Raw genomic sequence first — 27,926 nt, 5'->3', positions numbered from 1 at the left:
ATGCAAACTATTTGATAAGTACGTATTTTTATAATTTTTTCCTATTTTTTGAATTTTTTGTAACTTCCCCTTGAATTTTGGTCATAAAATTTTAAAAAAATTATCTTGGTCATAACGTCCCATCATATACAACTTCAGCTTGGGGCAGCCATTGGCTTCCTTGAATGAAATTCTCCACAGCAAATTTCTCAGCTTCTTCAACTGTAATATTGGGCCTAACACCGGCCCATTCCACTCTTTTCTCTGTCATGGACCCAGGCCCAAAATTCTGAAACTCTGCATAATAAACACTACTTTCATTAGCCTCCCAAGAAGCCCATCCCAGCGGGTCCAAGAACTCCCCAATGTCCGACTGCATAATCACAGTAGTAGCATAATCCTTCCAAGGCCTACCAAAATAGGTTACGGCCGTAAGATTTCCAAGTGGATTCAACTGACACCGTTGGATTGACATACCCGTGTTTTGATTCGGGTCACTCTTACTTTGGGCCGTGATGGTGTTAAATTGGGCCGGGAAAGGCTGTCTTGGCTGAATGGTACAATTTTGGAATACTACGGCGGCGTTTCCGAATATGAAATCTATAGTGCCTGAAATTTGACAGTCTCTATAGAATTGGCGACCAGAATGGACGTAGAGAGTGTCTTGAAATGCATCAAATGAGCAACGGTAGAAGATGGACTTGTCTGATGATGAACGCAGGGCTACCGCTTGATGTTTTTGTGGGCCTGCTGTGTTCTTAAATCCAATATCTTTAGCTATGAATCCTCTCCCAGCAGCAACTATAAATAAATATACAGTACATACATCAACATGTTTTTTTTTGAGAGAAAACACATGTTATTTAATTTAGGCAAAATGATTTTAAAAAATAAACGTTCAGTAATAGTCTTCATCATATTTCAATGTGTATCTATTTAGCGTGGATTATATTATATGGTCTTAAAATGTTCAAATATGAAATAGCATGGTTCTGACCTAGCCATCACGTAATTACCATAAAACTGAATAGATAAAAGGTGCAAATAAATCTTTGAATATTTTTAACTATGAAATTTTACTCTTTTTAAATTTTGATTGGTTCAAAGTAAACTTTAAATTTTAAAACCAATTTTTTTTATAATTAAATAAAAACACTTACTAAATGTGCCGGAGAAGAAGGTGGTGGCTCCATCGACCACATTATTGCTGGCGGAGACAACGGTCTTATTCATTCCGTCGCCATAAATCACGACATTCCAATGATCTTTTTCAATCGTCACATTCTCCAAATATAACCCTTCTTTTACATATAACACAAATCTTGACTCACTTCTTTTAGGAATTGACTCCACAGCTTCTCTTATACTCTTAAAATCCCCACTACCATCCCACGCTACTGTTATATTGGGTTCAGGTGTCTCCTCTAGTACCACTCTCCTGTGGATCCACGTATCATGACCGTCCGATACCTTCAAAAGCTTGCGATGAATTGAGCCGTTGAGATGATCATCAAGAACTCTCATAACGATAGAAGCAATAGCCAAGCTGTTACTTGTGAACTCTGTGGAGTTGGTCATAGCAAATCTAACCTCATCGGCTATGCTCAGGTGCTTCCCTGTCTCTTTTAGTCCATCTACGCACGTTTCCTGATCTGTTATGGCTGTGCTTAGCCATGTTCTGATATCATCAATCTTGAAATCTCCCTGGCTCACTTGGACGGTTGATATTGATTCGTTAACCTGATCAACGGCGTCCATGAAGAGAATCTCACAGTCGTGCAATGCAGACTGTAACAGAGGATCATTGATTTCATTTTTATATTTTTGAGTAATCTTTCGCGGCAAAGAGGAGAGATTTTTTAGCTCGTTGAGTGTTATATTTAGCGACAACAAAAACAAATCTTTTGGTCGCGGATTCGGATTTTCAGATTTGATAGAAGACGACATGCTTGAATAGCACGAATCAGGATATATCGTGACATTACAGATAGCTTTAATGTCGGAACTAACTGAGGAAGATGGAGAAGAAGAGGGATCGTTAGTTTTGGATTTGTTGTCGTTTGCTAGAATTCCTACTGACGCACCAACGATGATTGCGATCAAAACGACAATAGAGAGTGAGATGATTATGAGTCGTTTGCGAGAGTTCTGGCGAAACGACGCCTCTGATTGTTGTCGTGCTTCTACCTTGCTATAGGTACTGAAGGAGTTTTTGTTAACGCTTGTATCCATTTGCTACTTAATTACTTCGTTTAATTAGTTCATATTTTATAGTATTAGTGAGTTAAACTAAGTCAAAAGGATCAATGATTATTCTATAATCAGGTTGCCATTTGCAAAGCTAGTTAATTATGAACTGTCATAAGTCTCATCCAAAACAAATTCAAACTTTAATATTTTTTTTATCAATTCTAATAAAAGAAAAAATATTTTTCTTGATTTTAAAATACAAAAAAGAATTTTAATTTAATAATAATCTAATTTATAACATTGAGTCACAAAAATAATTAATCCTTTTACTGATATGACTGTTGTATTTATAAAACTTCATATAAATTTATTAGACTTTATTCATACATACAATTTCATGTTCATGTCTAATTCATATAAATTTGTGCTTAGTAAATACATATGGAATGATTAAAACTAAACTTTTTTAAAAAATTAGTATTAAGTAAAGTGAATTAACAAACATATGAAATTGGAACATTAGGAAATTAAAACATAATTGAATCACCGACTAATTTAACCTTTTTAACATAATACGTACGATGGAGACAAAAGGACTTGGTCTCTACGGTCCAGTTTTCATTTGTCCAACATTACAGAATCTCCCAACACTACTTTGTTTTGACTTTAATAAAACAGAGTGGCCGGCTTCGCCTAGTCAAATGTAACCGTGTAACAGCAAAATTGTTTTCTGGATACTGTAATTAAAGTGCCAAATGGAGTTTTTAAGATAGCCATTGATCACTCTGTACCTAAATGTAGTTCGCATCGTAGTGCACAATATATTTCTTTTAAAGTCATTCTAATTTCTAAATTAATTCTGATGTATCATTAATTGCATTAATTAATTTTTATTAACTTTCTATTATTCCTCCGTCCATTTTTAATTGTCGCTTTAGGCTATATTGCTAAAATTAAGAAAATGTTTCTTTTGTCTTAAATTATAAGCATAAAGACTAATATAACCCTATTTATAAACTTCACTATTGATAAATTTATTTTTGAAAGTAGAGTTATAACCCACTATTGGATGATTTAACTTTGAAAATTGAACTATCATTTAATGAAGTGAATTAATAAGAAAGTCAAATTTGGAATACTATTGTAAAAAATCACATAGAAATCCTAAAATGACAACTATTGATGGACAAAAATATTTCCCTAAAACGACAACTAAAAATGAACGGAGGGAGTAATATATATTAAAATTAGCTGTAAAATATTTTTTAAAACAAATAAATATTTTTATCTTCAGAATAGTACTCTCTGCGATATATAGTATTTGTCGCAATTGAGAAATTCTTTTAGAATGCGCGGAAAATGTGTAAGAATTTAAGCGGTTCAGTATAAGACTGTTTTGACATGTGAACAAGAAATAAATTCATTTGGAGTAGAAAAAAATATTTACAATTTTTCTATGGGAGAATTTTGCTAATAATTTGTGCTATAAAGAATCGAATACTAACAACAAATATAACCAACCAATAAAATTCAATGCACATTTTAGTTAGTTAGTCTCTTCTTGAACTTGAAATTTTAAGTTTCAAGTAGAGCTCATTAGATTAAAATTCTATAACAATTATATTTCATGTGTGTTTCATATTTTAGGTTATATATATATAAATATTAATATAGATATAGACTTTTAATAGAAATTGGCAAAATGAAAATGATTATAAAATTTAACTAATTTAATCCAAAGTGAACAGGAGCCCCCACAGCAGTAATCCAATCTCCTTGCAGGAAGGGCATTACAGTAAACTTGTTAGCCACTTCTTTACCAATAACATGATAGCCAGCCCATTTTACTCTACCATTAGTCTTTGAACCAGCACCTTTGTTATTAAATTCTGCATAATATAATGTCTTTAGACCTTTTTCTCCTTCCCAAGCTAACCATCCTTCAGGATGAATAAAATCTTCAATTATTGTTTCCATTATAATTGTTCTTGAATAATCCTTCCAGGGTCTTCCAAGGTAATTCTTCACTGTCATTTTAGTCGGAATTAGGTCTTTATCGGGTTGAATATGACAATTCTGAAGCACAATTCCTGTCGTTTCGTGCGAATCGACCCTGCCTTGTGCTGTAACGATAGTTTGTTGATTTTCCATTGGTTTTCTGACAAAAATTTGACAATTCTGGAAAATGGCCGCTGCGTCGCCAAAGATGAAATCAATTGTTCCCGAAACGACACAGCTACGGTAGAATTGTCGGTGGGTTTGTGCGTAGAGTGTATCCTGATAGCCTTCAAATCTGCAGTTTAGGAAAACTGAACGATCTGCTTGTACTCTGATAGCTACTGCTTGATGCTTTTCGGGACCTGCAGTGTTGCGAAATCCCATAGCTTTGGCAAGGAATCCGTCGCCTAAAGCCGCTGCAAATAAAAAATACAACTCTCTTCGTCAGGCTAACCCTGAAGATGCAGCAAACTGATGATTGATGAGTTATTTATTCTGTAACGTACCAAAAGTTGCAGTTCTGAAAGTCTGAACTCCGTCTGCAAAATTTTTGTTGCCGGTGACAATACTCTTCTGCGACCCGTCTCCGTAAATTGTCACATTAACCATTTTCTTTGTCACCATCACTGTCTCATCATAAACTCCTTCTTTAACATAGATGACATACCTGCATTTACATGGTTGAAAAAAATTAAAAACAAAATATAAATTATGTTACAGTCCTTCAATTTTTTTTTTTATCTCATTATAGTCCTTTCTCTTTGATTTGTGACAGTGAGCCTCTCAATTTTAATTCTATCACACCAAAAAATTATACCACGAATTCGGTTCAAAATCTGTCAATTTTAGATGGTAACGATGATATGCGCCTACATGGACAATACAATTATTATTTTAATCCGCATAATATCATCTCATATGGTGAAACTATATCATTCATATGTATGAGCCCATCAATACTATTATACTATGTAAGGTGTAACATTTTGAGTGTGACATCGCATGTAAAATTTAAAAATGTATTTTTACGCATGTCACACAACTTAATGAAAGCATTAGAAAATGATCGCAAAGCTTTTTGGTGCAATAAATTAAACTTGAGGATTGTATTGTTAATTTTTTTCTAAAAAGGACTATAATGGAAGATAAGAGAAATTTGAGAGACCTGCTTAGCAAATTACCTATCTAATAATTAAAGAAGTGGTATACAAACAATGTGATAAAGAATCATACCGTCCTTCATATTTTGCTGGCATGGCCGCCAATGCAGCAGAAATCGTATTAAACTGACCGCTTCCATCTTTCGCGACGGTAACATTCGGCGTCGGCTTATCCTTATCCGCGCCCTTCAAAATCCGCCTCTCCTCCTGGCCCATCCACTCCGGAATTCCATCTTCGTCCAATCTAGAACCGCCAGATTCCTCCGACAAAAGGCGACGACCCGGTTTGGAAATCTGAAAATTCGAATAAAAACCACTCAATTCTGACACCATAGCTAACGAATTACTCGTCAATTCCTTAGAACTATTAAACATCTTCTCCATATCAGATTTCAATTTCCCTTCAGGAAATCCATCAATACACGTTTGTTGATAAGACATAACCGCACTTAACCAATTATTCAAATCCCCCTCATTTTTCACAAGCTCCTCCATTTTACCACCCGCCCCGAAAACAGATTTTTCCAACTCTTCCTTCGCGTCTCCAATCAACTCCGTGCAATCTTCAAAAGCCGCCTTCTCTCGTGGGGAGTCGAATTTCAACGTTTTCGCCTTTTCAAAAACCTTGGACAGTTCGTCATTTGTAGATTTTATTGCTAGTTTCAGGATATCTTTAGGCTGAGCTGAAGAAGAGGGCTGATCCTCCACTGCTTTTTTAAGCGAAGAATGACACGCGTCCTTGTAAGTGGTTGCATTACAGACTGATTGAATTATACTCTGAATACCTGAAGCTTGGGAACTTTCAGGTTTTGCAGATTCTGATGATTTACTCGGTTCGTTTTTTTGATTTTGTTTATGATTATTACTCGAAATAATAGCGAAAACACCGGCAGCAATTATAATAAGCAATGCAAATAATGAAACCACAACAATTGTAACCCTTTTTCTGAATTTTTGTTTTCTTTCTAATCTTCTTCTTTCTGAAATTTGATCAAAATCTTGAAATACCATTTTGATTCAATTTTTTAATTATTAATTTATGAACTCTCTTCTCTGCCTTAGAAAAAAAGCTAAGGCAGAGAGGAATAAGAGAAAAAGAAATGTGTCTTTTTTAATATTAATTTAATTATTTTTTTCCACTTTCTTCTCACTAATGTGGTTTTTTTGATGTTGAAATTAGTATTAGTTGTTATGAAATTGATAATAGAGGACAGGACAAGAGTTTTTTAAGGTGTTTTGTTATTCAAAAGTTAGTTAATTTTTTGTTTCCTTTTATAATGAGTGATACATATTTTTTTTGGTCCTTCTAACAGAATTTCCCTCCGTTTTATTGCCTCCAAAACTTGCTCAAAGCTACTTCTTTGACCAACCTAAAGAAAGCTTATATATTAAATGAAAATAGTAGAGTGAAAAAATTAATAGAGAAGCTTCTTAGTTTAGAGGTGGCTACAGTTTATAAACCGCCGGTTCCGGTTTGGAACCGCCGGATCGCGGTTCAAAAAACGATGGAACCGGCCAGTGACACTTCTGGGCCGATTCGGACCTGACCGGTTCTAATTCCGGGTTCTGGTTCCGGATTCTGGGCGGTTCGGAAAACAATTAAAAGTAAAAGTAAAATGTAGTTACTAAAAGCTAAAAAGTATAATAAAAAATAAAATAACATGCGGATATAATATTGCAAGAAAATAATAAAATAAAACAAATTTTTTAAATATTATATTAACCAAAAAATTAACCAAGAATATTTTTAATTATATAACACTACAATAATACATATATATTAACTTAATGTAGCAGTAAAAATGGATTAAAAAATAGAGACTTTAAAAATAAAAAAATATAATTTGATTCAAAAATTTATAAGAAATATATTATTATTATGTTAAGAAATAATACTTTTAATTTTTTTTATACTATAATAATTTCAATATGCTTTTTATTTGTAGATACATTAACCTAATATAATATATATAATAAATATAAAATATAATATAATACAATATAACTGTAAAAATATAAAATATAATATGATATATATACAAATATATTAAAATTAAATAATATTTATCAACGGGTTCGACTCTTAAACCGCCGGTTTCGACTCTTGAACCGTCGGTTCCGATCAGAAACCGCCGGTTTATGATTCAAAATTTTTAGAACCGGTCCGGAACCGGTGTTTTGATGATTTCGAGCCGGTTTTAGTTCGGTTCCGGGTTTGACTGGTTCTGGACCGGATTTGACCGGGCCGGTTCACGGGCTGACCTGGCCCATGGCCAGCTCTATCTTAGTTGCCATCATTTTTGTGAATTTTGTTTGTTTGTTTTTAAATAAGTATAAAAGTTTGTTTTTAATTTAATTGTTGGGATTAGTTGTTAGTATGGTTTTCAAATCCGATCTAAACATAACCGGTGAGGATAGAGAATGAGGCGTTAGAGGTTGAACATATTTTTAAAATAAAAATATACATTTAATAATTATATATTCATTTTATGAAAAACAAATATTTTATATGATGAAATATAATAGAATTATATATTAAAAAATTAAAATATTTTATTAAAATATTAAAATAAAAAAATTATAATTTTTATCAAAACAGTTTAGTCTAAAACTTCAAATAATCTCTATAAAACAATATATTTCTTGTTTAATTGAATAATTTGATCAGAAAAATTGAAATTTTATCAATGAATTGCGTTGTTTAGTCATTAAATTTGAAATTAATAATTAGAGTGAAAAAAAATTAGGTTAAATCAGATATGGAAAAAATTCATCAAACCCAGTAATTCCAAATCGGGTTGTCCATATCAACCAGATATCTGAACGGGTCAAATAGATTTTGACACGTTTGTTAAAAACAACATTTTAAGGGCAACATGGCCTGGCTAAGGCGCTGGTTTCGGTTTGTTTGGTTGAACCAAGGGGCCAAATTTAACAATAATGATTATTTGCAGGCCTATTAATTTTGGACCGGATTTGAACACTTAAATTTATCATTAAACAGACCCTGAGTCTGGATTCGAGTCTGAATATGGCACGTCTATTTGCGGACAAATTTAAACTTTAATTCATAATTAAATTTCATTTAACCTTATAAAATGTGGTCTAAAATTATATAAATTTAATTTATCGATCATACTTTAATAATAAAAATTTGATCCAAATTGAGTTTAAATCGGGATTGAACTAACAAATTAAACATCATATTCAACATCAACAAAACTGTCTCTTAAGTCCTCAACATCAACAAAACTGAGTTGCTTCCTTTTTCTGTTAACACATTTGCTTAGATCTTGTGGACCTGCGGATTTGCCAAAAAACAAGCATGCCATTGTGAGATTTTGACTACAATATAAGGATGAAAATTAACCTTTTTCCCACTTGTTTTATCCAAGTTTCGGTTGGTTAATTTAGAGGAAAAAAAAGGGTATCTTACACAAATCCCCTAAAAATACTATGGTGTTTCACTTTTCCCTCACCATTTTGATTTTGGCGAAAATCTCTCAAAAAAAATAAAAAGTTTACAAAAATCTCTCATAACCCAAAATAAAAAAAAATGAGACAATATTGTCCTTGGTATTTGTCAACATTTCATTGGTCTATGTTTGAATCAATCAAATGATGACACGTGACAAATGTGGATTTGGTTAGACAAACTAACCAACCGCCACCGACCAAATTCCGTCCGACCGGCTGGACCACCGCGGTCAACGCCGGTCAATGGCCGGACCACCGCGGTCAACGCTCGGACCATCGCGGTCAACAGCGGTTAACCAACGGTCAACGACAATCAACTATAGTGGTGAGATTTTAAAAGAATTAAATAAAATACAAATTTGCTATTAGTAGGAATAAAACCCATGACCTCTCACTCTTTGTCCATGTGTCTAACCATCAAGGCAAGACATGTTTATTGTCTTTATTTACTCTTTTATATATATACATATACTCTTTAATAATGTATAAGAAAGCATTTAAACTAAATATAAACATATTAAAATGGTTGATTATAAATAATATATTATTATAAAATACTAATAAAATATTACGCTTGTTAAAATTTAAATTAATTTATTCTAATTAAATTAATACTAGTGTAAATTAAATATTAACTTAAAGTAAATTAAGTTAAAATAAATTTATAAATTAATGTATTAGAAACACAATTAACTTAATGTCAACTCGATATAAACTCAAAATAAATTATATAAGTTAATTTAGTTGATATTAAGTTAGTTTTTAAAATTATAATAAATTACTAAAAAAATTGCTTCAAATTGACATGTAACCTTCATCAAGTTTACATTGAGTTGACATTAGGTTCACATTGAGTTTACAATGAGTTGATATTAAGTTACATTTCAAAATTAAAATAATTTACTTTTTCGGATTGACATTAAATTTATATTGAGTTGACATTAGGTTTGCATTGACATGATATTTACACTGAGTTGACATTAGGATTACATTGAATTGATATTACGTTTACATTGAGTTGACATTGAGTCGTCATTGAGTTGATATTAAGTCGACGTTGAGTTGATATTAAGTTAATTTTTAAAATTATAATAATTTACTAAAACATTTACTTTGAATTGACATGTAGTTTACATCATTTTTACATTGAGTTGATATTAGATTTACATTCACTTGACATTGAGTCGATATTAAGTTTAATTTATATTAAGTTTACATTGAGTTGATATTAGGTTTATATTGAGTTGACATTGAGTCATCATTGAGTTTACATTGATTCGACGTTGAGTTGACATTAGATTTATACTGGGTTGACACTGAATCATCATTGAATTTACATTGATTTGACGTTAAGCTGACATTAATTTACACAAATAATTGCGAATTTTTTTAAATAATTTACTTTCAATATACAATTAGTTTATTTTTAAAAGTATGAATTATAAAAAAAATAATTTTACTATTATAATAAAATATAATTTCATTTAAAAAATATAATTATTTATCAAAATATTTACTTTGAGTTGATATTTAGTGAACATTAAATTTACATTAAGTTGACATAAATTTATATTAAGTTCACATTAAGTTTACTTTGAGTTTATATTGAGTTGACATTGAGTTCATATTAAGTTTATATTCAGTTCATATTAAGTTTACATTGAGTCATCATTGAGTTTACATTGATTCGACGTTGAGTTGACATTAGGTTTATATTGGGTTGACACTGAGTCATCATTGAGTTTACATTGATTCGATGTTGAATTGACATTAAATTTACATAAATCATTGCGAAAAATCTTAAATAATGTACTTTCATTCTACAATTAGTTTATTTTTAAAAGTATGAATTATAAAAAAATAATTTTACTATTATAATAAAAAAATAATTTCATTTAAAATTTATAATTATTTATCAAAATATTTACTTTGAGTTGATATTTAGTGAACATTAAATTTACATTAAGTTGACATAAATTTATATTAAGTTCACATTAAGTTTACTTTGAGTTTATATTAAGTTGACACTGAGTTCATATTAAGTTTATATTCAGTTCATTTATTTTAAATTTACTTTCGACTCATGTCAATAAAATCTTAGATAGTTTGCTTTTAAATTACTATTACTTTATTTGTCATTTTATAAATTATTTTTAATAGTATAAATAATAAAATTAACATTAAATTGTCATTGAGTTGACATTAAGTCGTTATTAGGTTTATATTGAATTTTGCCCACCATGGCGGGTCCCACCACCACGTATCCGACCACGATCACCTCGGGTTTGACCAACAAACCATTATATTTTTTAATTTTAACAAGTGAAATATCTTACTAGTCTTACTCATGTATTAATAAAGAGTGTAAAATATAAATATATGTATTTTTTATATTTTTACTGTGTAAATATTTATTAAATAAATTAAATTAGACTAATTTAACAGTAACTTTAATTTAAAATGATATTTAGTTTATATTTAATTTATACTATAAAAATAATTTCATTCTAATAAATTTATAATCAGATGTATATAATATATATACATTATAGAGCAAATGTTGACAGCAATAAGCCTTTGCCTTAATGGCAAAGCACTTGGTCATTCTTGTAAGAGGTTAAGGGTTTAAATCCCCTTAACCCCAATATGATATTTTATTTAATTTTTAATTATTAAACAAGTATTGGTCCAACCATTAAAAATGGTCAGACCACCAACCATTGGTGGTCCGACCGGCGTTCACCAGCATTGGTCCGACCGTTGACCGCGGTGGTCCGGTCGTTGCACGGTGTTGACCGCGGTGGTCCGGCCGTTGACCGTGGTGGTCCGGCCGTTGACCGCTGAGGTCCGGCCGTTGACCGGCCAATAATGGTATGACCGGTGGTGGTTCGGTTAGAATTGGCCAGTTTATGTAAAATGAGGAGAAATTATTAGGTGTAATGAAAACACAATAGGTAAATACACCATATGAATAAAATAGTAATCACAACTGTTAAAAGGTAGGGATGAAAAGAATCTTTTAAAATTGAGGGATTTTTGCAAAAAAAAAAGTTGGGTGATTTATACAAACTTTTGAATTTTTGGGTGATTTGGTGTAATTTTTTCAAAAAAAAAGAGTTTAAAAATATTAGCCCAGCCTATTAATGAGTAGGCCCAAATGAAACGATGTGCGGTTGTTTTGAGGAAATCACACCCTATACCCTTAAAACTATTATCTTTGCATATGTACCTGGTCAAAAGAAACAATATCAAGCGTGCTCCTTTTTAACATTTCATTTTCAAATTTACTCCTTTTTTGTATGTGGCCTTCCACGTGCTTGTTTCCACAGGTGTGTTCATACATGTATGTTTTTATTTGTAATAATATTACATATAATATCTTTTATTATATTAAGTTACCATTATATATGTTTTTTTTTTCTATTTGTTTTAATATTATCACACTATTTTTGTTATACTAATCTTTTTATTTTTATAATTGCTCAATTCTATTATTTAATCTTATTTATTGATTTTATCTTATTTTATATTCCAATTTTTATAATTCAATTTATCTATTGTTTATTAGCATGATAAATATAAGAATTAATATATTCGTAGCTGTTATATGATTCATGTTAATAATCAGATTTTATCATTATATACATGTTTTTCTCAACTAAACATTTGATATGTTTTTATTTAATTTCCTTTTTACTTGGATATTTGTTATATAATTTTAGATATTTATATTTAATGAGCAATATTTTTTTAATTTAGACACTTGTCCTTTGTAGTTAAATTTTATTATCTTTTTTCTTTTGATTTTTTTTTAATTTAGACACTTATCTTTTATATTTATACACTAGTTATTTTAATATTAATATTTTTAATTAAAATTTTTAAAATTACTTTCATCATAATGTTTTTACTTTTGAAGTTAGTATGTGTAGTATTTTTTTAGGGGGATTAGCAAACAAATCCTTAGTGATTTAAACCTAACATTTTAAAACGTTACGAAACAAATCTCAACTTTTTTAGTTTTTTCATTTTGTAGCCCCAACAATTTCTTGGCCATTATTTGCATATGTGGCAGCCATATTATTGGCATATTAAATTCCAACGTTTTAAAATTTTGCAAATAAAATGCCAGTCTTTTCACATTTTTGAAGTATGCAACCTAAAAAAAGTTGACAAAATTGACGAAATTCTTGATGAGGCTACAAAATACAAAATTTAAAAAGTTATGATTTGTTTCGTAATATTTTAAACATTAGACTTAACTCGCTAAAAAATGAAATGTTGGGATTTGTTTTGCCAATATCCCTATTTTTTACTATCAACAATATATTATCATGAATTTATATTTTTGAATAATGGTGAACCATAACTTTTTTTTAAAAATTTCATATTTGATGAAAATATGTTATTTTAGAGTTGATATAAAAATACTTTGGCAATGTATGTTTCTTAAATATTTTAATAGCTACTAATGAACTATTTAAAAGTAACTAACGATTAGAATGCTGCTAACAAGCTAGTAACGAGTTACCTAAAAACAACTAGCTATTAGAATGTTTCTAACAAGCTGCTAACGAGTTACCTAAAAGCAACTAATGAGCAACTAAAATTCTACAATGATCTACTTAAAAATTATAAGTCAATAAATACAAATTAAAATATAAAATATTTTTAGTTACTATAATATTTGAATAATAATGGCATGCTATTGTATAAATTTAAAAAGACGTTACAAGAAGTTACTCGACTTATAATTTTGATACAACTATAAAATTATAAATAAGGTTCTTGCGTCATTTCGAGATGTTTTCTTATTATATTCGTACACCTTACATTTGCTAGATAAAATTGTTTTCATTGAAAGAATTTTAATTTTTTTTACACCTATCTCTAATTAATTTTTTTGTATTATGCAAATAAAAAGATTATCCATATTCATACATTATAACAAAAAATAAGTTATATTATAGATAATCATATTTGATAAATGAAATTAATATTTGTTAGAAGATTATAATTGTAAAAACTAAATCCTCAATAAAAAAAAGCAACTAAAATGAAAATAAAATACAACAAGACGAAGAGCAATTAAAAAGAAACAAACAAATTACCAATGAACCACTAATAATTAATAATGACCTATTGATAATCAACTAAAAAGCAACGAATGAGCTAATAAAAAGTAACCAAAATTAAATAACAGTTATAATCAACCAACAATCAACTAATTATTAATCAAAATGTACCGTTTAAAATATTTTATTTTAAACTATTATGGAGAAATTTTAAAGAGATTCAATGAGAAACTTAAACGTGAATTCAAAATATCAAATTAGATTCAAATTGCCTCTTAAGGTATTTTATAGAACGTCTTATATAATTTTATAAGAAATTAATTTACATTCATTGAACATAAATATCTCCCATAATATATTTTAATTTTAAACAATCAAAGTCTAAGTTTATAATGTTAAAATTTTGATTGTTTAATAAGTATAATATCTATGCATATTGATCAAGCATGTGTTGCTTCGTTGACATCATTTAGTAGTAATAATTCACATAAACGAGTAACTTAAATATTATATTAATTGTTGGACATCACTTGCTATAGTCGTGAGTTTAATTTTTTCCACAATCGCTCCTCCTTTTTTATTATAAAAAAACATTAATTGTTCATAAAATTTAATTTATTTTAATTTTTAAATTAAATTAAAAAATTTATATTTATTTTAAATCAGCTATCAAAAATTAATCAAAAAGCAACCAATGAGCAAACAAAAATCAACCAAGAATCCACCAAAATATAATGAAAAGCGACACGAATGATCAAAAAATTATATGACAGTATAATTATTTGTAGTTGGTTGATGATTTTTTGATCTCAACTAAGCAATTTAAGTTGTAAAATTCAAATGCCTTTTAATTTCTCATTTTTGACTTTTTTATTAACTCACAATTGGATAACATTCTTTTTCTTTTTATTTGATTTATCAATTTTTACAAATTTTGTTTAAAAACTAAACTTTGCACAAGTTTTAACTTGACAATTAGTTATAGTAAAATAAGATTAATGCAATATTGTCATTAATATATACTATATAACCTCACTAAATTATCTTATTTTAGACTAAAGATGGCTATTATTTAGCCAAATCATGTAATTTAGTATAAAAAATAAATGAAACAGTTGAAAAATACTAAATAAGATGAGTTCTGCATCTAAAGATGAGATTATCACACTCAAAAAATAAAAATTTAATGAGAAGTTCACTTAAATATTAAAAACATACAACTTACACATTACGAATAAAATATTAAAAAGTAAGATTAATTTTATAAAAAATAAATGTAAATATCCAGAAATCAAAGAAATTGAATGAAATATTTTTACTTTAAATTATTGTTCTTTTTTTTTTAATTCGATTGATGAAAAAATGGATAAAAAAATAATATTTCAATTTTGGTGAAATAATTTTAAATAACAAGTACTATGAAGAATGGACAAGAAGAAAGATGAGGTGGATGAAAATTTTGGAGAATTGGATGTTTTGTGATCTCAGTTTCATAAAAAACGTACTAGTGCATAAAGTCCATTAAAAAAAGCATAATTGTGCTTAAGTTTCAATAGCAGAGTATTTTTATATATCTCTAGTTCAATTCAAGCATTTATGTACAAAGCCCGGTTGTTTTGGCTTCCTAGAAGCCTAGAAGAGTTCACTGTTTTTGCAAATCATGATTTCCAATTTGAAAAAATATTTAATATAATTTATTTGAGTTTGAACTATTCTAATTAATTATTTAATCGAATCTGAATATTAAATGGTTCAAATCAACATGCTTACAAGTCTGATTAAACTTTTATCACTATTGTTTTTTTTTTTACAATTATTTTTATTTTTATATATATCTATAATAATATTTTTATTTTCAAAATAAATTTTAATTTTTTTTACACAAAAAACTGAGCCAAATTTAATTTTTAATTATTCAATAGAGTGTGAGCTCGATCTTTTAAAATTAACTAATCGAGTTTGAGTTAAATTTAAAACTAGTCAAGTTTAGATGAAATTAATATTATTTTTTAGCTCGATATAATACACCAAATTTAATTGAGTGAGGCTAAAATGTCATGATCTTTTCTAGCTTTTTGATGCATGTACAAGTAATTCGGGCGCATAGTAGGTTTAAAAATTACATATAAATTAAATACCGTTTCAAAACAATAGTCAACTTTCTTCTTTTTTGTCCCAAATAGCTGGCCATATTTCTAATAAATAATAATTTAGGGTGTTGATTTTTCCAGATTACTTTTAATTAAAGTTTATCATTTAATGCTATTAGTTTAAAAAATAAATAGTTATAAAAATTAATAAGGATATAATAAGAAAAATAAAAATAAATTGGTGAAAAGTTAGAGTAATAATTATATTTTTTAAATTGTGTAAAAAAATGGACAATTATTTTGAAACGAAAGAAGTAACTATATCCACCATACACTCCTAAAATTGCATTAATACTCGAAGAAAGACCCCTTTGGCTAGACAATGACAAATATTAATTTTTACTACATATAACATATTAAATTAATATTTTCAAATCATGACATTCAATATAAATTACCGACCATTAGATAGGCCGTATATATTTTAGACCGATGACCGAACTAGTGAGACTTTCAATTGGACTGATTCAACTGCCAGTTTGACCGGTTTTACCAATTAATTAAATAAATTATACATAAAAAATAAACATGGGTTAGGGTCTAACCGATTGAACCACCGGTTCAACCGACATGTATGTTCGTATCAACTGGTTCAATTCGGTGTAACCAGATTTCCAGTCTTAAGATGAATTGGATCGGATGGTTGACCAATTTTCGGTTCAACAGTTTCAACCAACCGGTCCAGTCCGGTCCGTTTTTAAATCAAAGGTAGGCATTTATTGTAGCCATTAGGTGTAATAATCCTGAAACTGGTAGGGATTTTCAAACAACATTTGCAAAGAGAAATAAATTAAAATTTCCCTACAACATTTGTATAGAAAAAGAAAAAAGAAAATTTGAGGACTCTATGAATTGCCTATAAAATTAAAAAAAACAACTAGCTATCAGAAACAAAAAATGTCAAACCTATCAAAAACAATTTGCAATATGCTCTGAAATAAAAAATTAAGAGAAATAAAAAAAAGAAGTAAACACTAAAAAACAAGGCATGATTGTCAATGAGATATAAAAAGATTCTATAATTAATGTATGATTTGGAAATATCAGGCTACTTAATCAGCCCAATTGACAACTAACATAAATATCTAAATTGAATCATCATAAGGAAATGAAGTGGAATCAAGCCACTCATCACCGGTGATGAAATAAGTTACAGTGAAATTAAAAGCATCATAATAATCCATTACATGAAACCCTTGCCAAGTAACCCGATCAGCCGTAGCAGAACCCGGTCCGTAATTATCATACTCGCCGTAATATAATGTGTCTAACCCTTGATCACCTGACCACTCGGTCCAACCTGTCGGATTAATAAAATCATCAATGTACGACTCGAGAATTACACTTCTCGAGAATACCCTCCATGGTCGGCCTAAATAACTTTTAACACTAGAGGAATTCGAGTATAAATCATCGGTAGCTAAAATCGAACAATTTTGAATTGAAATCCCAGTGTCTTGTTCGGGAATTTCGCGAGATTGGGCTGTAACAACGGTGAATTGGCCGGGCAATGGCATTTTTGATACGATGTTACAAGCTTGAAAGACTACGGCTGCATTACCGAATATGTAATCTATGGTGCCGTAAATGTCGCATTCTCGATAGAACTGTCGAAATGAGTGCACGTATAACGTGTCTTGGTAGCCGTTTATGGTGCATCGATACATTGCTGCTAAGTCTGCGTTTATGCGTACCGCAACGGCTTGATGCTTTTGTGGCCCGGCTGTGTTTTCAATTGTGATGTCCCTTGCTAAGAAACCCTCACCAGACACAGCTGCATAGTATTGTGATAATTCATCAGCAGGAAGTAAAATGTAAGGTTTAGCAAGATTCGTAATCACAGAAAAAAAATTGCTTAATTATCTAAAAAATCTAAATTTAATTAATTATAAACTGATTTAAAAAATATTTTAACTATAATTAAATATGTTCAATTAAACTTTATTTGACTAACGTGATAGCCACTGGATATTGGATGGTCGAATTCTTTTAATTCAATTGGATAGATTTAATACAAAGTTTGTTTTCTGTTATAGAATCAGCAGCCTACTTGCCAAATCAACATCAGTTACTTTACCACATCAGCTCAAGTGCAAGCATTCTAATCAGTGTGTTTAAGGGCTAATCACCCATGAATTCTGACTGTTACCATGATCTTCACCGAACCTCCTGATTTTTCAAAACGGTTAATAAACTTTTTGATTTTTATGGTGGCACCATTCACGGCTTTTATGAATAAAAATAACCCTTAGCGCCGTCTTTTTTTGGCGGCTGTAATTATAAAAAAGAAAATAAATGACGACGCAATGTTTCAACTGACATATTACCAAATATAACAAAAATATCTAAAATACTCCTAAATTTAATATTTAATAAAAAAAATAACCCTACCAACCCAAACCACCCATTCAAACCCAAACCACCCTCGACCCAATGTGATATCCACACTTTGATTTGTTCTTGACAAACAGATGTGATATATGTTCTTGACGAATAAATGTGGATCTGTATATTCTTCCAACAGATTCAGGGCCAGAAAAGACGACTCGGCGGCGGCGGCAGGTGGTTTGGGTCGGCGGGCGGTGGCAGGTAGAGGTGGCCACGGTTCATAACCCAGCGGTTCCGGTTCGGAACCACCGGATCACGGTTCAAGAAAAAGTGGAACCGGCCCGGAACCGCCTAAGAGACGGTATCATGACGGTTCAGAACCGGACGGTTCCGGTTCCGGCTTAAGACAGTTTAGAAAAAAAATTAAAATTAAAATTAAAATTTAATTACTAAAAAATGTAATTTAACAATAAAACAACTCACGGAGATAGTATTACAATAAAATAAAAAATTGTTTTTAAAAAATTAAAATATTTACCAAAAATTTAACTAAAATAAATATAACATATATTTTATTATAAAAATAATTATATTATATAATAAAGATATAATATATTTTTTATTAACGGGTTCGACCCTTGAACCACCGGTTCTGACCCAAAACCGCCGGATCACGGTTTAACAAATCTGGAACCGGCCCGGAACCGCCCTTTGTACGATTCCGGGCCGGTTTTAGTCCAGTTCCGAATTTGACCGGTTCCGGACCGGGTTTGACCGGGCCGGTTCCGGGCGATTCACGGGCTGACCCGGCCATGGCCACCTCTAGTGGCAGGTGATAGATGGGTTGACCGGTTGGATTGGGTTTGGTAGAGTGTACTTGGATTTTGGTTTGGTTAAATTTTTTAGGGTTGTTTTGATTTTTTTTTTTTAATATTTAGTGACGTGTCAGCTGGCACATGGTGCCGTCATTTTTTTAGTATTACAGCCGCCAAAAAATGACGGCGCTAAGTATTTTTATCCATAAAGACTTTGAATGGCGCCGCCACAAAGATCAGGGGGTTTACTGACCGTTTTATAAGATCAGAGGGTTTGGTGAAGGTCGGAATAAAAGTCAGGGTACATGGATAATTATTAGCCTCGTTTAAATTTTTATTAGAAATTAATCTAAAAAAAAACTTTATTGGAAAATGGATAGCTCATATGCTCCATTCTATCCATAATATTTATTGTTTTTATTTATTTTATATAAATTAAAAAAAAATTATCCATAGAAATTTTTATATAAATAATGTATTGTTTTCTAGTTTGACTAATTTTAAAGACTCACTAAGTTGCTGATTAAAAATAGCTACAAAATAGCTACAAATTTTCCTATAGTTCTGTACAGTAACAAATAGTATTATGAACCATTTTTCTTTTAAAAAGCAATAAATATTATGGACTCAAAAAGTATCGTCGGTGTGTTTTAAAGTTCAATAAGAATGGTTATGTCATATCTTTGTCGAAGCAACACCAGCACGTACGATTGCTTGATTAACCTCTATATTTCTGTAATCTTTTCTTCAGTTTCATATCTTTGTATCAGCAACATCAGCATGATTGCCTGATTAACTTGTAGTATATCTTATAATTTTTTCTTCAATCAATTAAAGAATTTTTTTCTCAAAAGTCAAAACTTAAGAAGATTTTACTACAATAAGTAAATATCTAGCAGTGAGCAAATAATTGATTCAATCAAGAATTGACAAATTTAATCAAAAATAAATTAACTCGATTGTTTTATTTTTTTAATTGAATCGACCGATAGATAATTTGAAACAAAATTGATTCAACTGAACTAAGCTAAATAAAGAAAACAATAACAAACAGACCGAATTGGTGGGTTCATTTGGTTAAACCAATAAAAATATAAAAATTAACAATTAAAATATACTCTTCTAATTTGATTAATAAAAACATTTAAAACTTCTTAACTGGGGTATAGTGTAGATATAAAATATTTGCTTAATTCGTTTGATAAAAATTTAATTTTTTAACCGTGATCGAAACAAATTTTTATTAAAAGCATCGAATTAAATAAACTAAATTAAACATGTCAAAGCCAACGTGAGCTTATTTTGGATGGCTAAGGCATCTTTAAGTGCATCAAGAGATTGTGGATTCGAACCACGTCTCGGTAACTAACAAACTAACGATTGAGACTCTAAAAAGTCGATTGCCATCTTTGAAAAAAAAACATGGCAAAATCTTTTAAATAATTAACCGAAAACAGATTGCTATACGAATCAACTTGGTTTAACCGACCGATTGATCACCCCTATATGCAAATGCAACTATTGAGTTAAAAAATAAAAGCAAACATCAAAAAGGAAATTATTCAATGGCAATCAAGTGAATAAAATTAAAATTTAATCAATTTAAATAAACAAACATCTAAAATAACACGATTCGAATCAAATTAGTATAATTTTTTCTTGTAACAGGATCAAATTATAATTAATAGCTCAAAATTTTATTTATTCCAGATAAAAGCTTCCAGTATATACTTTCCTAAGTCATTTAAGTCATTCTAAAAAGAATGAGGCAGATTTAGCAAAAACAGAGTTGATTAAGGTTGTCATGTCATCATGTGAGATGATTTTTGTTTGGCACGGGAGAAAATCATAAAGCACATTTTCTCACCAAGAAATTAAACAAAAGTAAAAAGGAAAAAAGATAGAAAAAAATCTCACCAAGAGTTGCAGATCTGAAAGTGGTCCAGCCCTCATCAACACTTCTATTACCAGTAATAAAAGTAACCTCACTCCCATCTCCGATCAAAACAATATTAGTCTTATAACTCGGAATTTCAACATACTCCTCATAAACACCTTCTTTAACCGCAATTATCACTCTATCAAAACTATTATTCGGAGCAAAATTTATCGCCTCACTAATACTACTAAAGTTCCCACTCCCATCCGCCGCTACTATTATCACTTCACTCGGATCATACTCATCACCTCCGTCGTCACCCTCCAAAATCCTCCGATCTTTTCCCGATAACCACTTCGGAAACCCTAAAAGACGGCGGTTCTTGGTGTTATTATTACCACCCTTTTTCTTGCTATTAACATTCGGATTAGGGATCATTGCGAGAGAGTTACTCACGTGTTTATAAGTGTTAATCAAAGAACTAACAAGAACGGACTTTAACGGACCAGAAGCGGAAGCTAAATTTTCTAAGCAAGTGTTCTTGTTGGTTAATGCAGCACTCAGATAAGCTCGTGCATCAGCTAGCTTAGTCTTATCGTTAGATTGGATTCTTGAAACGGATTTTTGTAAGGAAGATAATGTGATTTGGTGAAGCTCTTGACAATCTTGGATCGTACCGATTTGTGGCTGTAAGATGTTGGATGAACTGGCAGCGGAGGAGATTAGGGTTGTTAGCTTTGTAGCCTCGGAGATTGCGGTTTGGAGAGTTTGGAGAAGGTAAGTGAGAATGTTGGGGTTGATGGTGATTGAGATGGAGAGTTTGAGGGAATCAAAACATGAGTCCGGGTAGGGTTTGGTGTTGCAGAAGCTTTTTAGGAGATGGGTGGTGTTTAGAGAGGTTGGTGAAGATGAAGTGGTGACGGCGGAGGTGGGAGGGAGGGTGATCGGAGAGGATATGAAGAGGAGGAGGAGGTTTAGAATAGAGAGAGCCATTGTTCATGGGAAATATTAGCTCATTGAGTTTGTTTATGTATTGTGCTAAACTTGAATATTTCTGTCCTTATTGTTAATAAAAATAAAATGTAGTAGAAGGCAAGTGGCTAATTTGTGTTCTAGGAAACAGAAGTTGCTTGGATTTTTGGTTTTAAAGAATTTTGGTTTTTTAAGAATATGGTTTGAAGGAATTAATGTAGTCAAATTACATGGAATTTAGTGATAGTGTGGTCCTTTTTATTTTGAGAAAATGGTCAAATAAGCCTCTAATATTTAGCCTATGGATCAAATAAGCCTTAAACATTCAGAAAAAATCAAATAAGCCCCTAATATTTTTAAATTATATCATCTAAACTCTTCTTACTAACATCGAGGACCCTAACGTTTGTTAAATCGTATCAACGAGGACGTCTATGGAGGACTTAAATGGTACGATTTAAAAACATTAGAGTTCTCGTTGTACCTTTCAGAACGTTAAGGATTTATCTGATTCATAGGCTAAATATTAAAAGCTTATTTGACCCTTTTCCCTGTTATTTTTTGTGAGATAGTCTGATTAGTATAATACTTCTTCCTTTAGAAAGAAAAAAATTAGCCTATTATTTTTCATGACATATAATAAGAAATTGGCAATCAAAATTGATATAAATTTAATAAAAATGTTCATAAAATTTAAATATAATTATTATTTTCTTAATTATGTCAAAGACTAGAGCAATTTTGAACATAATTTAAGAATTGAACGGAATGATAGTTTTTTAACTTATTTGAGTCAAAATCAAAGATTTTCTTTTCAAAAAAAGCAAAAAAAAATATATAATTAAACATTTTCAAACTGTAAAATTGCAAAAAATTATAAAATTATTGAATCAATTGATTTGTAAAAATTATTTAATTTTTTATTTACTAGTTGGAGTGTTATTTCTTCTACAATTGTTAATTTATTAATTATCAATTAAATAGCATATATGTATTTAAATTTTAAATATAAAAAATTATAAGGATTATTTTCCAAATACCTGTTTTGAGTAAAATATTTACACCATTTTAACTCATTTTTTCCTCTTATCCTACATTACCTAATAAGCTAACTTATTTACCAAAATACCCATTATATAAAGAAGGCTTATCTCATTTTAGGTTAATTTTTACATAACCACTTTTTTTTCTCTCTCTTTTCTCTCTTCTTCTCTCTTCTTTTCTTCTTCTTTTTCATTTAATTTTTAGTTTATCTCCTCCGATTACTTTTCTATTCGTCTTTCCGGCCGCGCTTCCGTTCGTCTACTTCCGATGGATTTCTCGTTGTTTCCGGTCGTTTTTTCATTCGTCTTTTCCGTTCGCTCTAGTCCACCCGTCTCTTCCGTCCGCGCAATGGATTTCTCGACTCGTTTTTAAATTGATGTAATTTTTCAGGTTTTTTTTAATGATTTAAATATTTTATAAATAAATTATTGTAGATCTATAATTTTTTGTTTATAAAATTATTCTATTATTCATATAATTATTTATTTTGTATTTTCTTATTCATAGATTTGTTTATTGCTACTAATTTTGTAAAGAAAATATTGGTTTATGGTGCATTTGTAATAATTTTTTAATATCTTTACGTTTTAGTGTATTCTTGATGTATTAATAGTGTATTTCTGCCCCTTTTTAATATATTTATGGTGCATTTACAGTGTTTATGGTGTATTTGCAGTGTTTCATGGTTAAACCATAAAAACCACTACAAAATGCTATAAATACACTACTTATACACTATATATACACTAATTTTACACAATATAAACACCATAAAAACACTATATATACACTACTGTCACACTATAAAAAATAAAATAAAAAAATTCCAGGAAAAAAATCTATAAAAAATAAAAATTAACACTATATATACAATAATCTTACACTATATAAAAACTGCCGGTCGGTTCGGTCGACCGAACCGAAAAAACCAAAATTAAAAAGCGAAAAAGATATTTATGAAATTAAAAAAAAAAGTATTTTCCGTAAATGAAAAAAGTCAGAAAAGAAAAGTCAAAACTTGCAATGTAAAGATGTAAATAAAATGTCAAAACATGTATTTTAGGAAATTACACAAAATTATACTAATTATAGATATTTTAAATTTATTTATTAAGTTGAAATAAAAATTAAATCGACAGTTGTGCCGATTGTTTTAGATCGATAATCTTATCAGTTTAATTACCAGTTTTATTTTGAAAGTACTAAATTAGAGTAATATTCATAATAAAAAGTATTTGTTTGTTTTTGATGTGGAAATGATAATATTTTTATTCAAGGGATTAATTCATAAAGTGGCGGTGGTCTTAGATTTTGTATAATAAATTAATAATGAAAGTGACATAACCGATGATTCCCTCAGCGGTTTGCCTTGTGGAAAAGGAGGCTGCATTAGACAAACAACGCGTTGATCCATTTTAATGTTTCCTGCTCCTTTTTTCAATTATTTGTCTTCTACTTCCTACTTGAAGTTGAAGTATTATTTATCACAGCCTAACAGGTGTAAAAATATCGTTAATTTTATTTTAAATTTTTAAATTTTTATTGCGAACATGCAAGGCAAATAAAACAAACAAGAACAAGACGTGGCCTATGTATGGGTTCACCATTTTGATTTCAGTTCATGCATCCTGTCGGTAATTCATGATAAAGTTTCAATGATAAACTAATAATGCATGAACAATATTACTACAGTTTTTTTTTTCCCGCACGGGTTTAGTCGAGTGGTCTAACTCTCAGTCATCTGGGCGCCAAAGGTCGTGGGTTCGAACCCCGGCTATACCCTTTCTTAATATGGAGTGGTTGAGGCTGGGTTGCTAGCCATTATAGCCCGGATTTGCCAGGTATGTGGGCTTGCGAGCGGTCCCCATCCCGGGGTTTGACAATGATATTGAGTTTCGGCACAGTAGAGTGAGTCCTCGTCACAAAAAAAAATATTACTACAGTTTTCATTTTATTTTATCAATTAATCAAAAAGTAGTTTTCATAGCTTGACAAGAGCGGATTTGGGGGCGACAATGACCTCAGTTGAAAAACTAATACTAGTAAAAAAGAGTAGTTTATTGACTAAAGTTTTTTTAATTTTAGCAAGAAATCTTATTATTATATGTTAAATTATGGGCGTGTTATAAGAAAGAGGATTCCGATTTTTATATAATTTTGACTTCGTAACCAGCAATTGTAATTTGATTAACATTGTAACAAATATTCCATATTATATTAAGTAAACAAGAACGAAAGTATGACATGTTAAAAAAAATACAAGTGCTTATAAGTGTTTTACTATTGAGTGGTGTCTTTTGTGGATTTGTTCGGAAGTTGTAAATGACAAAATGTTCTTCAATTTATAGAAAATGTGGTGGCAGTTGAAACATCTTCCAACTTATTGTGATTGATTTAGAATCTCTTGATGAAACTTGAAGTCTCTTGAAACCTTAATACGCACATTTTGCAACATAGCTTCATCAAAAACAACTTATTCCATGTAGTATGACTTGATGTGTTATGTCCAAAACTTCCGGTTCAACTCTATAAAAGTTTTTTTACGTTCGTATCTCTTTTCCACTCGTGAAAAGTTGCATTTTTTTAAACCATTTATTCACTTGTCATTCATTTTTTTTTCTCACTTTATTACGTCTTTTTCTTATTTTATAGTGTTGCTAGTATACTTTTATACTAAAACTATTGTGTCACTAAATCTATTGTTATTTGTTTAATTTAAAAATTTGCCGGAAAATTATATTTTGTAGTAGTAAATTAGTTCTTTTAATATATAATATTCTCTCAGGTTCTAGATTATTAGATTCTTTACCTGTTTATCGCGGAATACGTCTATACTCAAAATTTTGAATTTATAGATGGATGAAGTATGATACTAATACTTTAATCGGTGCAACTCAAGATGACGTAACCATGATTCAAATAAAGTAGCAATCTAACAATTGTGTGAAAATCCGGAGATTCAAGCGAGATTATTGTCAATCCTACTTGTTAGAGACCAAACCTATACGTGTTTTGTTAGTTTTAACCGGATCTCTGCGTGTTGTGTTAGTTTTGACCAAACATTAGTGTGATATGTCATTTATAGCCAAAACTTTTAATATGATCCCACGTCGTTTTGGTGAGTAAGTTCTAACGTGTCCGACATGGTGGCAAAAAACGAATCGGTTCAAAAATGGCTATAAAAAAAACAGAATATGCGAAAATTGGTTAAATCTGGTGAGTTAAAAAGGTCTGGCTATAACTGACATCGGTCGTAAACGTTTGGTATTTATGAGTAAATTTGCCTTTTTTTATAAATTAAAAATCAGGTTGCTAACCTGCAACTTGATGATGACCAACTAAAAATACTAGTTTGTAACTTTTTAACAAGTTCACATACTAAATCGTAATAATTTTTTTGTTATTTTTAAACAAGTCTACACACCAAATTTACAATAAACCCTTATAAAATATCATGTTAGAATTTTTATACAACGCAACGCAATAATTGTACTTATTATTTATGAAACAAATTAAAACATTTATAAAGTTAAAATATTTAATGAGAAAAATAATTAAATATTTATTATAGCAAATTTTTATTGGTTTGTTGTCAAAATGACGTGGCACAACTATAGTAAATTGTTGGATTAATGTAATTTCATTAGTTGAGGACTCTGTTGATAGAACTATTTATTCACTATATATATATGTATTCTAATTTATTCAATTGGTGAGAATTGAACCGAAAAATGTAGATGTGAAAATGGTGTGTTTGTTGTGAGGTTTTAGTTAATCATAATCCTTCCAAATTATTTTTTGTCGATAGTTAAATATTTTGTGATTTTTTTCTAAAGACATTAATTAGAAATGTTCTTATTTGTATGGATCACCGATTTTTTTATTCTGTAGATATAAACGTAACTGCCGAACCACATAAATATCATGTGTTATTTATTTATTTTACTATATTATCGTTTGTTGATTAAATTTATTTTTAAATATTTAATAAATGATTTCGATTCCGCTGTACATGTCAATCCACACAAACACTCTCATGTTAGTGTAATTGTGCAAGCCTTCTGTCAGCATATTACATGTACATATTTCTCCTTTTTTTCTTACAATGAAATGTACAATTCGTGTCATTTCTCTTGCATTTTTTTTTTGACAAAAATCTACTTACATTATCTTTTTTATTACATTACATATATTAAATGGCAATTTTAGTATGTAATGTCAATCAAAGTTCCATTTTTGGATGCACAATTTCTGCAACTTGACCTTTGTCCTGTGATAATTCACGAGATAAAGTCAATTTCTGATTAATTTTTGTCACATGCCAAATCGCTCACATGTTGAGATTCTTTAATTAAAAATGCAAATTTATCAATGAAGCTATATTCAGTTTTGCTCTTAAGTACTTGTTTGGATTATCTTAGTATATAGGTGAAAAATTATGATGAATAGGACCAAACTGACCCAAACTTTCTGTCAGTGGAAGGTACATAAATTGTTGTTGAGATATTGCTTTAAATGAATTTAAATCAAAGTATTGTATACGATCATACAACCATCATCCAATAGACTAAACGACATGGAACGGCTGATCACATAACAGTTATATGAGGTACTACGAATTATGAACAAGACGACTCGTCGTTTCACAGTAAACAGAATGCACTTTAACTCAACATGCGGCCCATTTGTAATTGCAATAGGTCAGTTCTACCCTTTCATTCTACACATGCCCAATTGAATTTAATTTAAAAAAATTCCCACATTCAACATTTAATGAACACTAATTTTAAATTTATGTTTTTTCAGAAAAAATATTGAAAAAAAATAAATGATCCGAGGACAAATAACAAAAATTCAAG

General features: G+C 30.0%; 3 protein-coding genes across 3 annotated transcripts; all 3 read right to left on the bottom strand.

Annotated features, from left to right (window-relative positions):
- Positions 1–109: 109 nt before the first annotated feature.
- Positions 110–2,274, bottom strand: LOC126670324 (pectinesterase 3-like). The gene is made up of 2 exons (XM_050364026.1): positions 1,140–2,274; positions 110–780 (listed from the first exon to the last, which is right to left on the bottom strand). The coding sequence occupies exons 1-2, from the start codon at positions 2,209–2,211 to the stop codon at positions 110–112; spliced, it is 1,743 nt and encodes a 580-aa protein (XP_050219983.1). The 5' UTR covers positions 2,212–2,274.
- Positions 2,275–3,863: 1,589 nt separating this feature from the next.
- LOC126667057 (putative pectinesterase/pectinesterase inhibitor 45) lies at positions 3,864–6,463 on the bottom strand. Its single transcript, XM_050360021.2, has 3 exons — positions 5,401–6,463; positions 4,674–4,834; positions 3,864–4,583 (listed from the first exon to the last, which is right to left on the bottom strand). Exons 1-3 carry the CDS (start codon positions 6,336–6,338, stop codon positions 3,895–3,897), a joined length of 1,788 nt encoding a protein of 595 aa, XP_050215978.1. The 5' UTR covers positions 6,339–6,463; the 3' UTR covers positions 3,864–3,894.
- Positions 6,464–17,028: 10,565 nt separating this feature from the next.
- On the bottom strand, positions 17,029–22,211 carry LOC126670417 (probable pectinesterase/pectinesterase inhibitor 12). Its single transcript, XM_050364135.2, has 2 exons — positions 21,090–22,211; positions 17,029–17,803 (listed from the first exon to the last, which is right to left on the bottom strand). The coding sequence occupies exons 1-2, from the start codon at positions 22,042–22,044 to the stop codon at positions 17,115–17,117; spliced, it is 1,644 nt and encodes a 547-aa protein (XP_050220092.1). The 5' UTR covers positions 22,045–22,211; the 3' UTR covers positions 17,029–17,114.
- Positions 22,212–27,926: the final 5,715 nt, after the last annotated feature.

Source organism: Mercurialis annua, linkage group LG2 (assembly GCF_937616625.2).
Source record: "Mercurialis annua linkage group LG2, ddMerAnnu1.2, whole genome shotgun sequence".
NCBI classification, from domain to species: domain Eukaryota; kingdom Viridiplantae; phylum Streptophyta; class Magnoliopsida; order Malpighiales; family Euphorbiaceae; genus Mercurialis; species Mercurialis annua.
The sequence above is the reverse complement of the archived record's forward strand: the minus strand, read 5'-3'. Positions and strand labels throughout refer to the sequence as shown.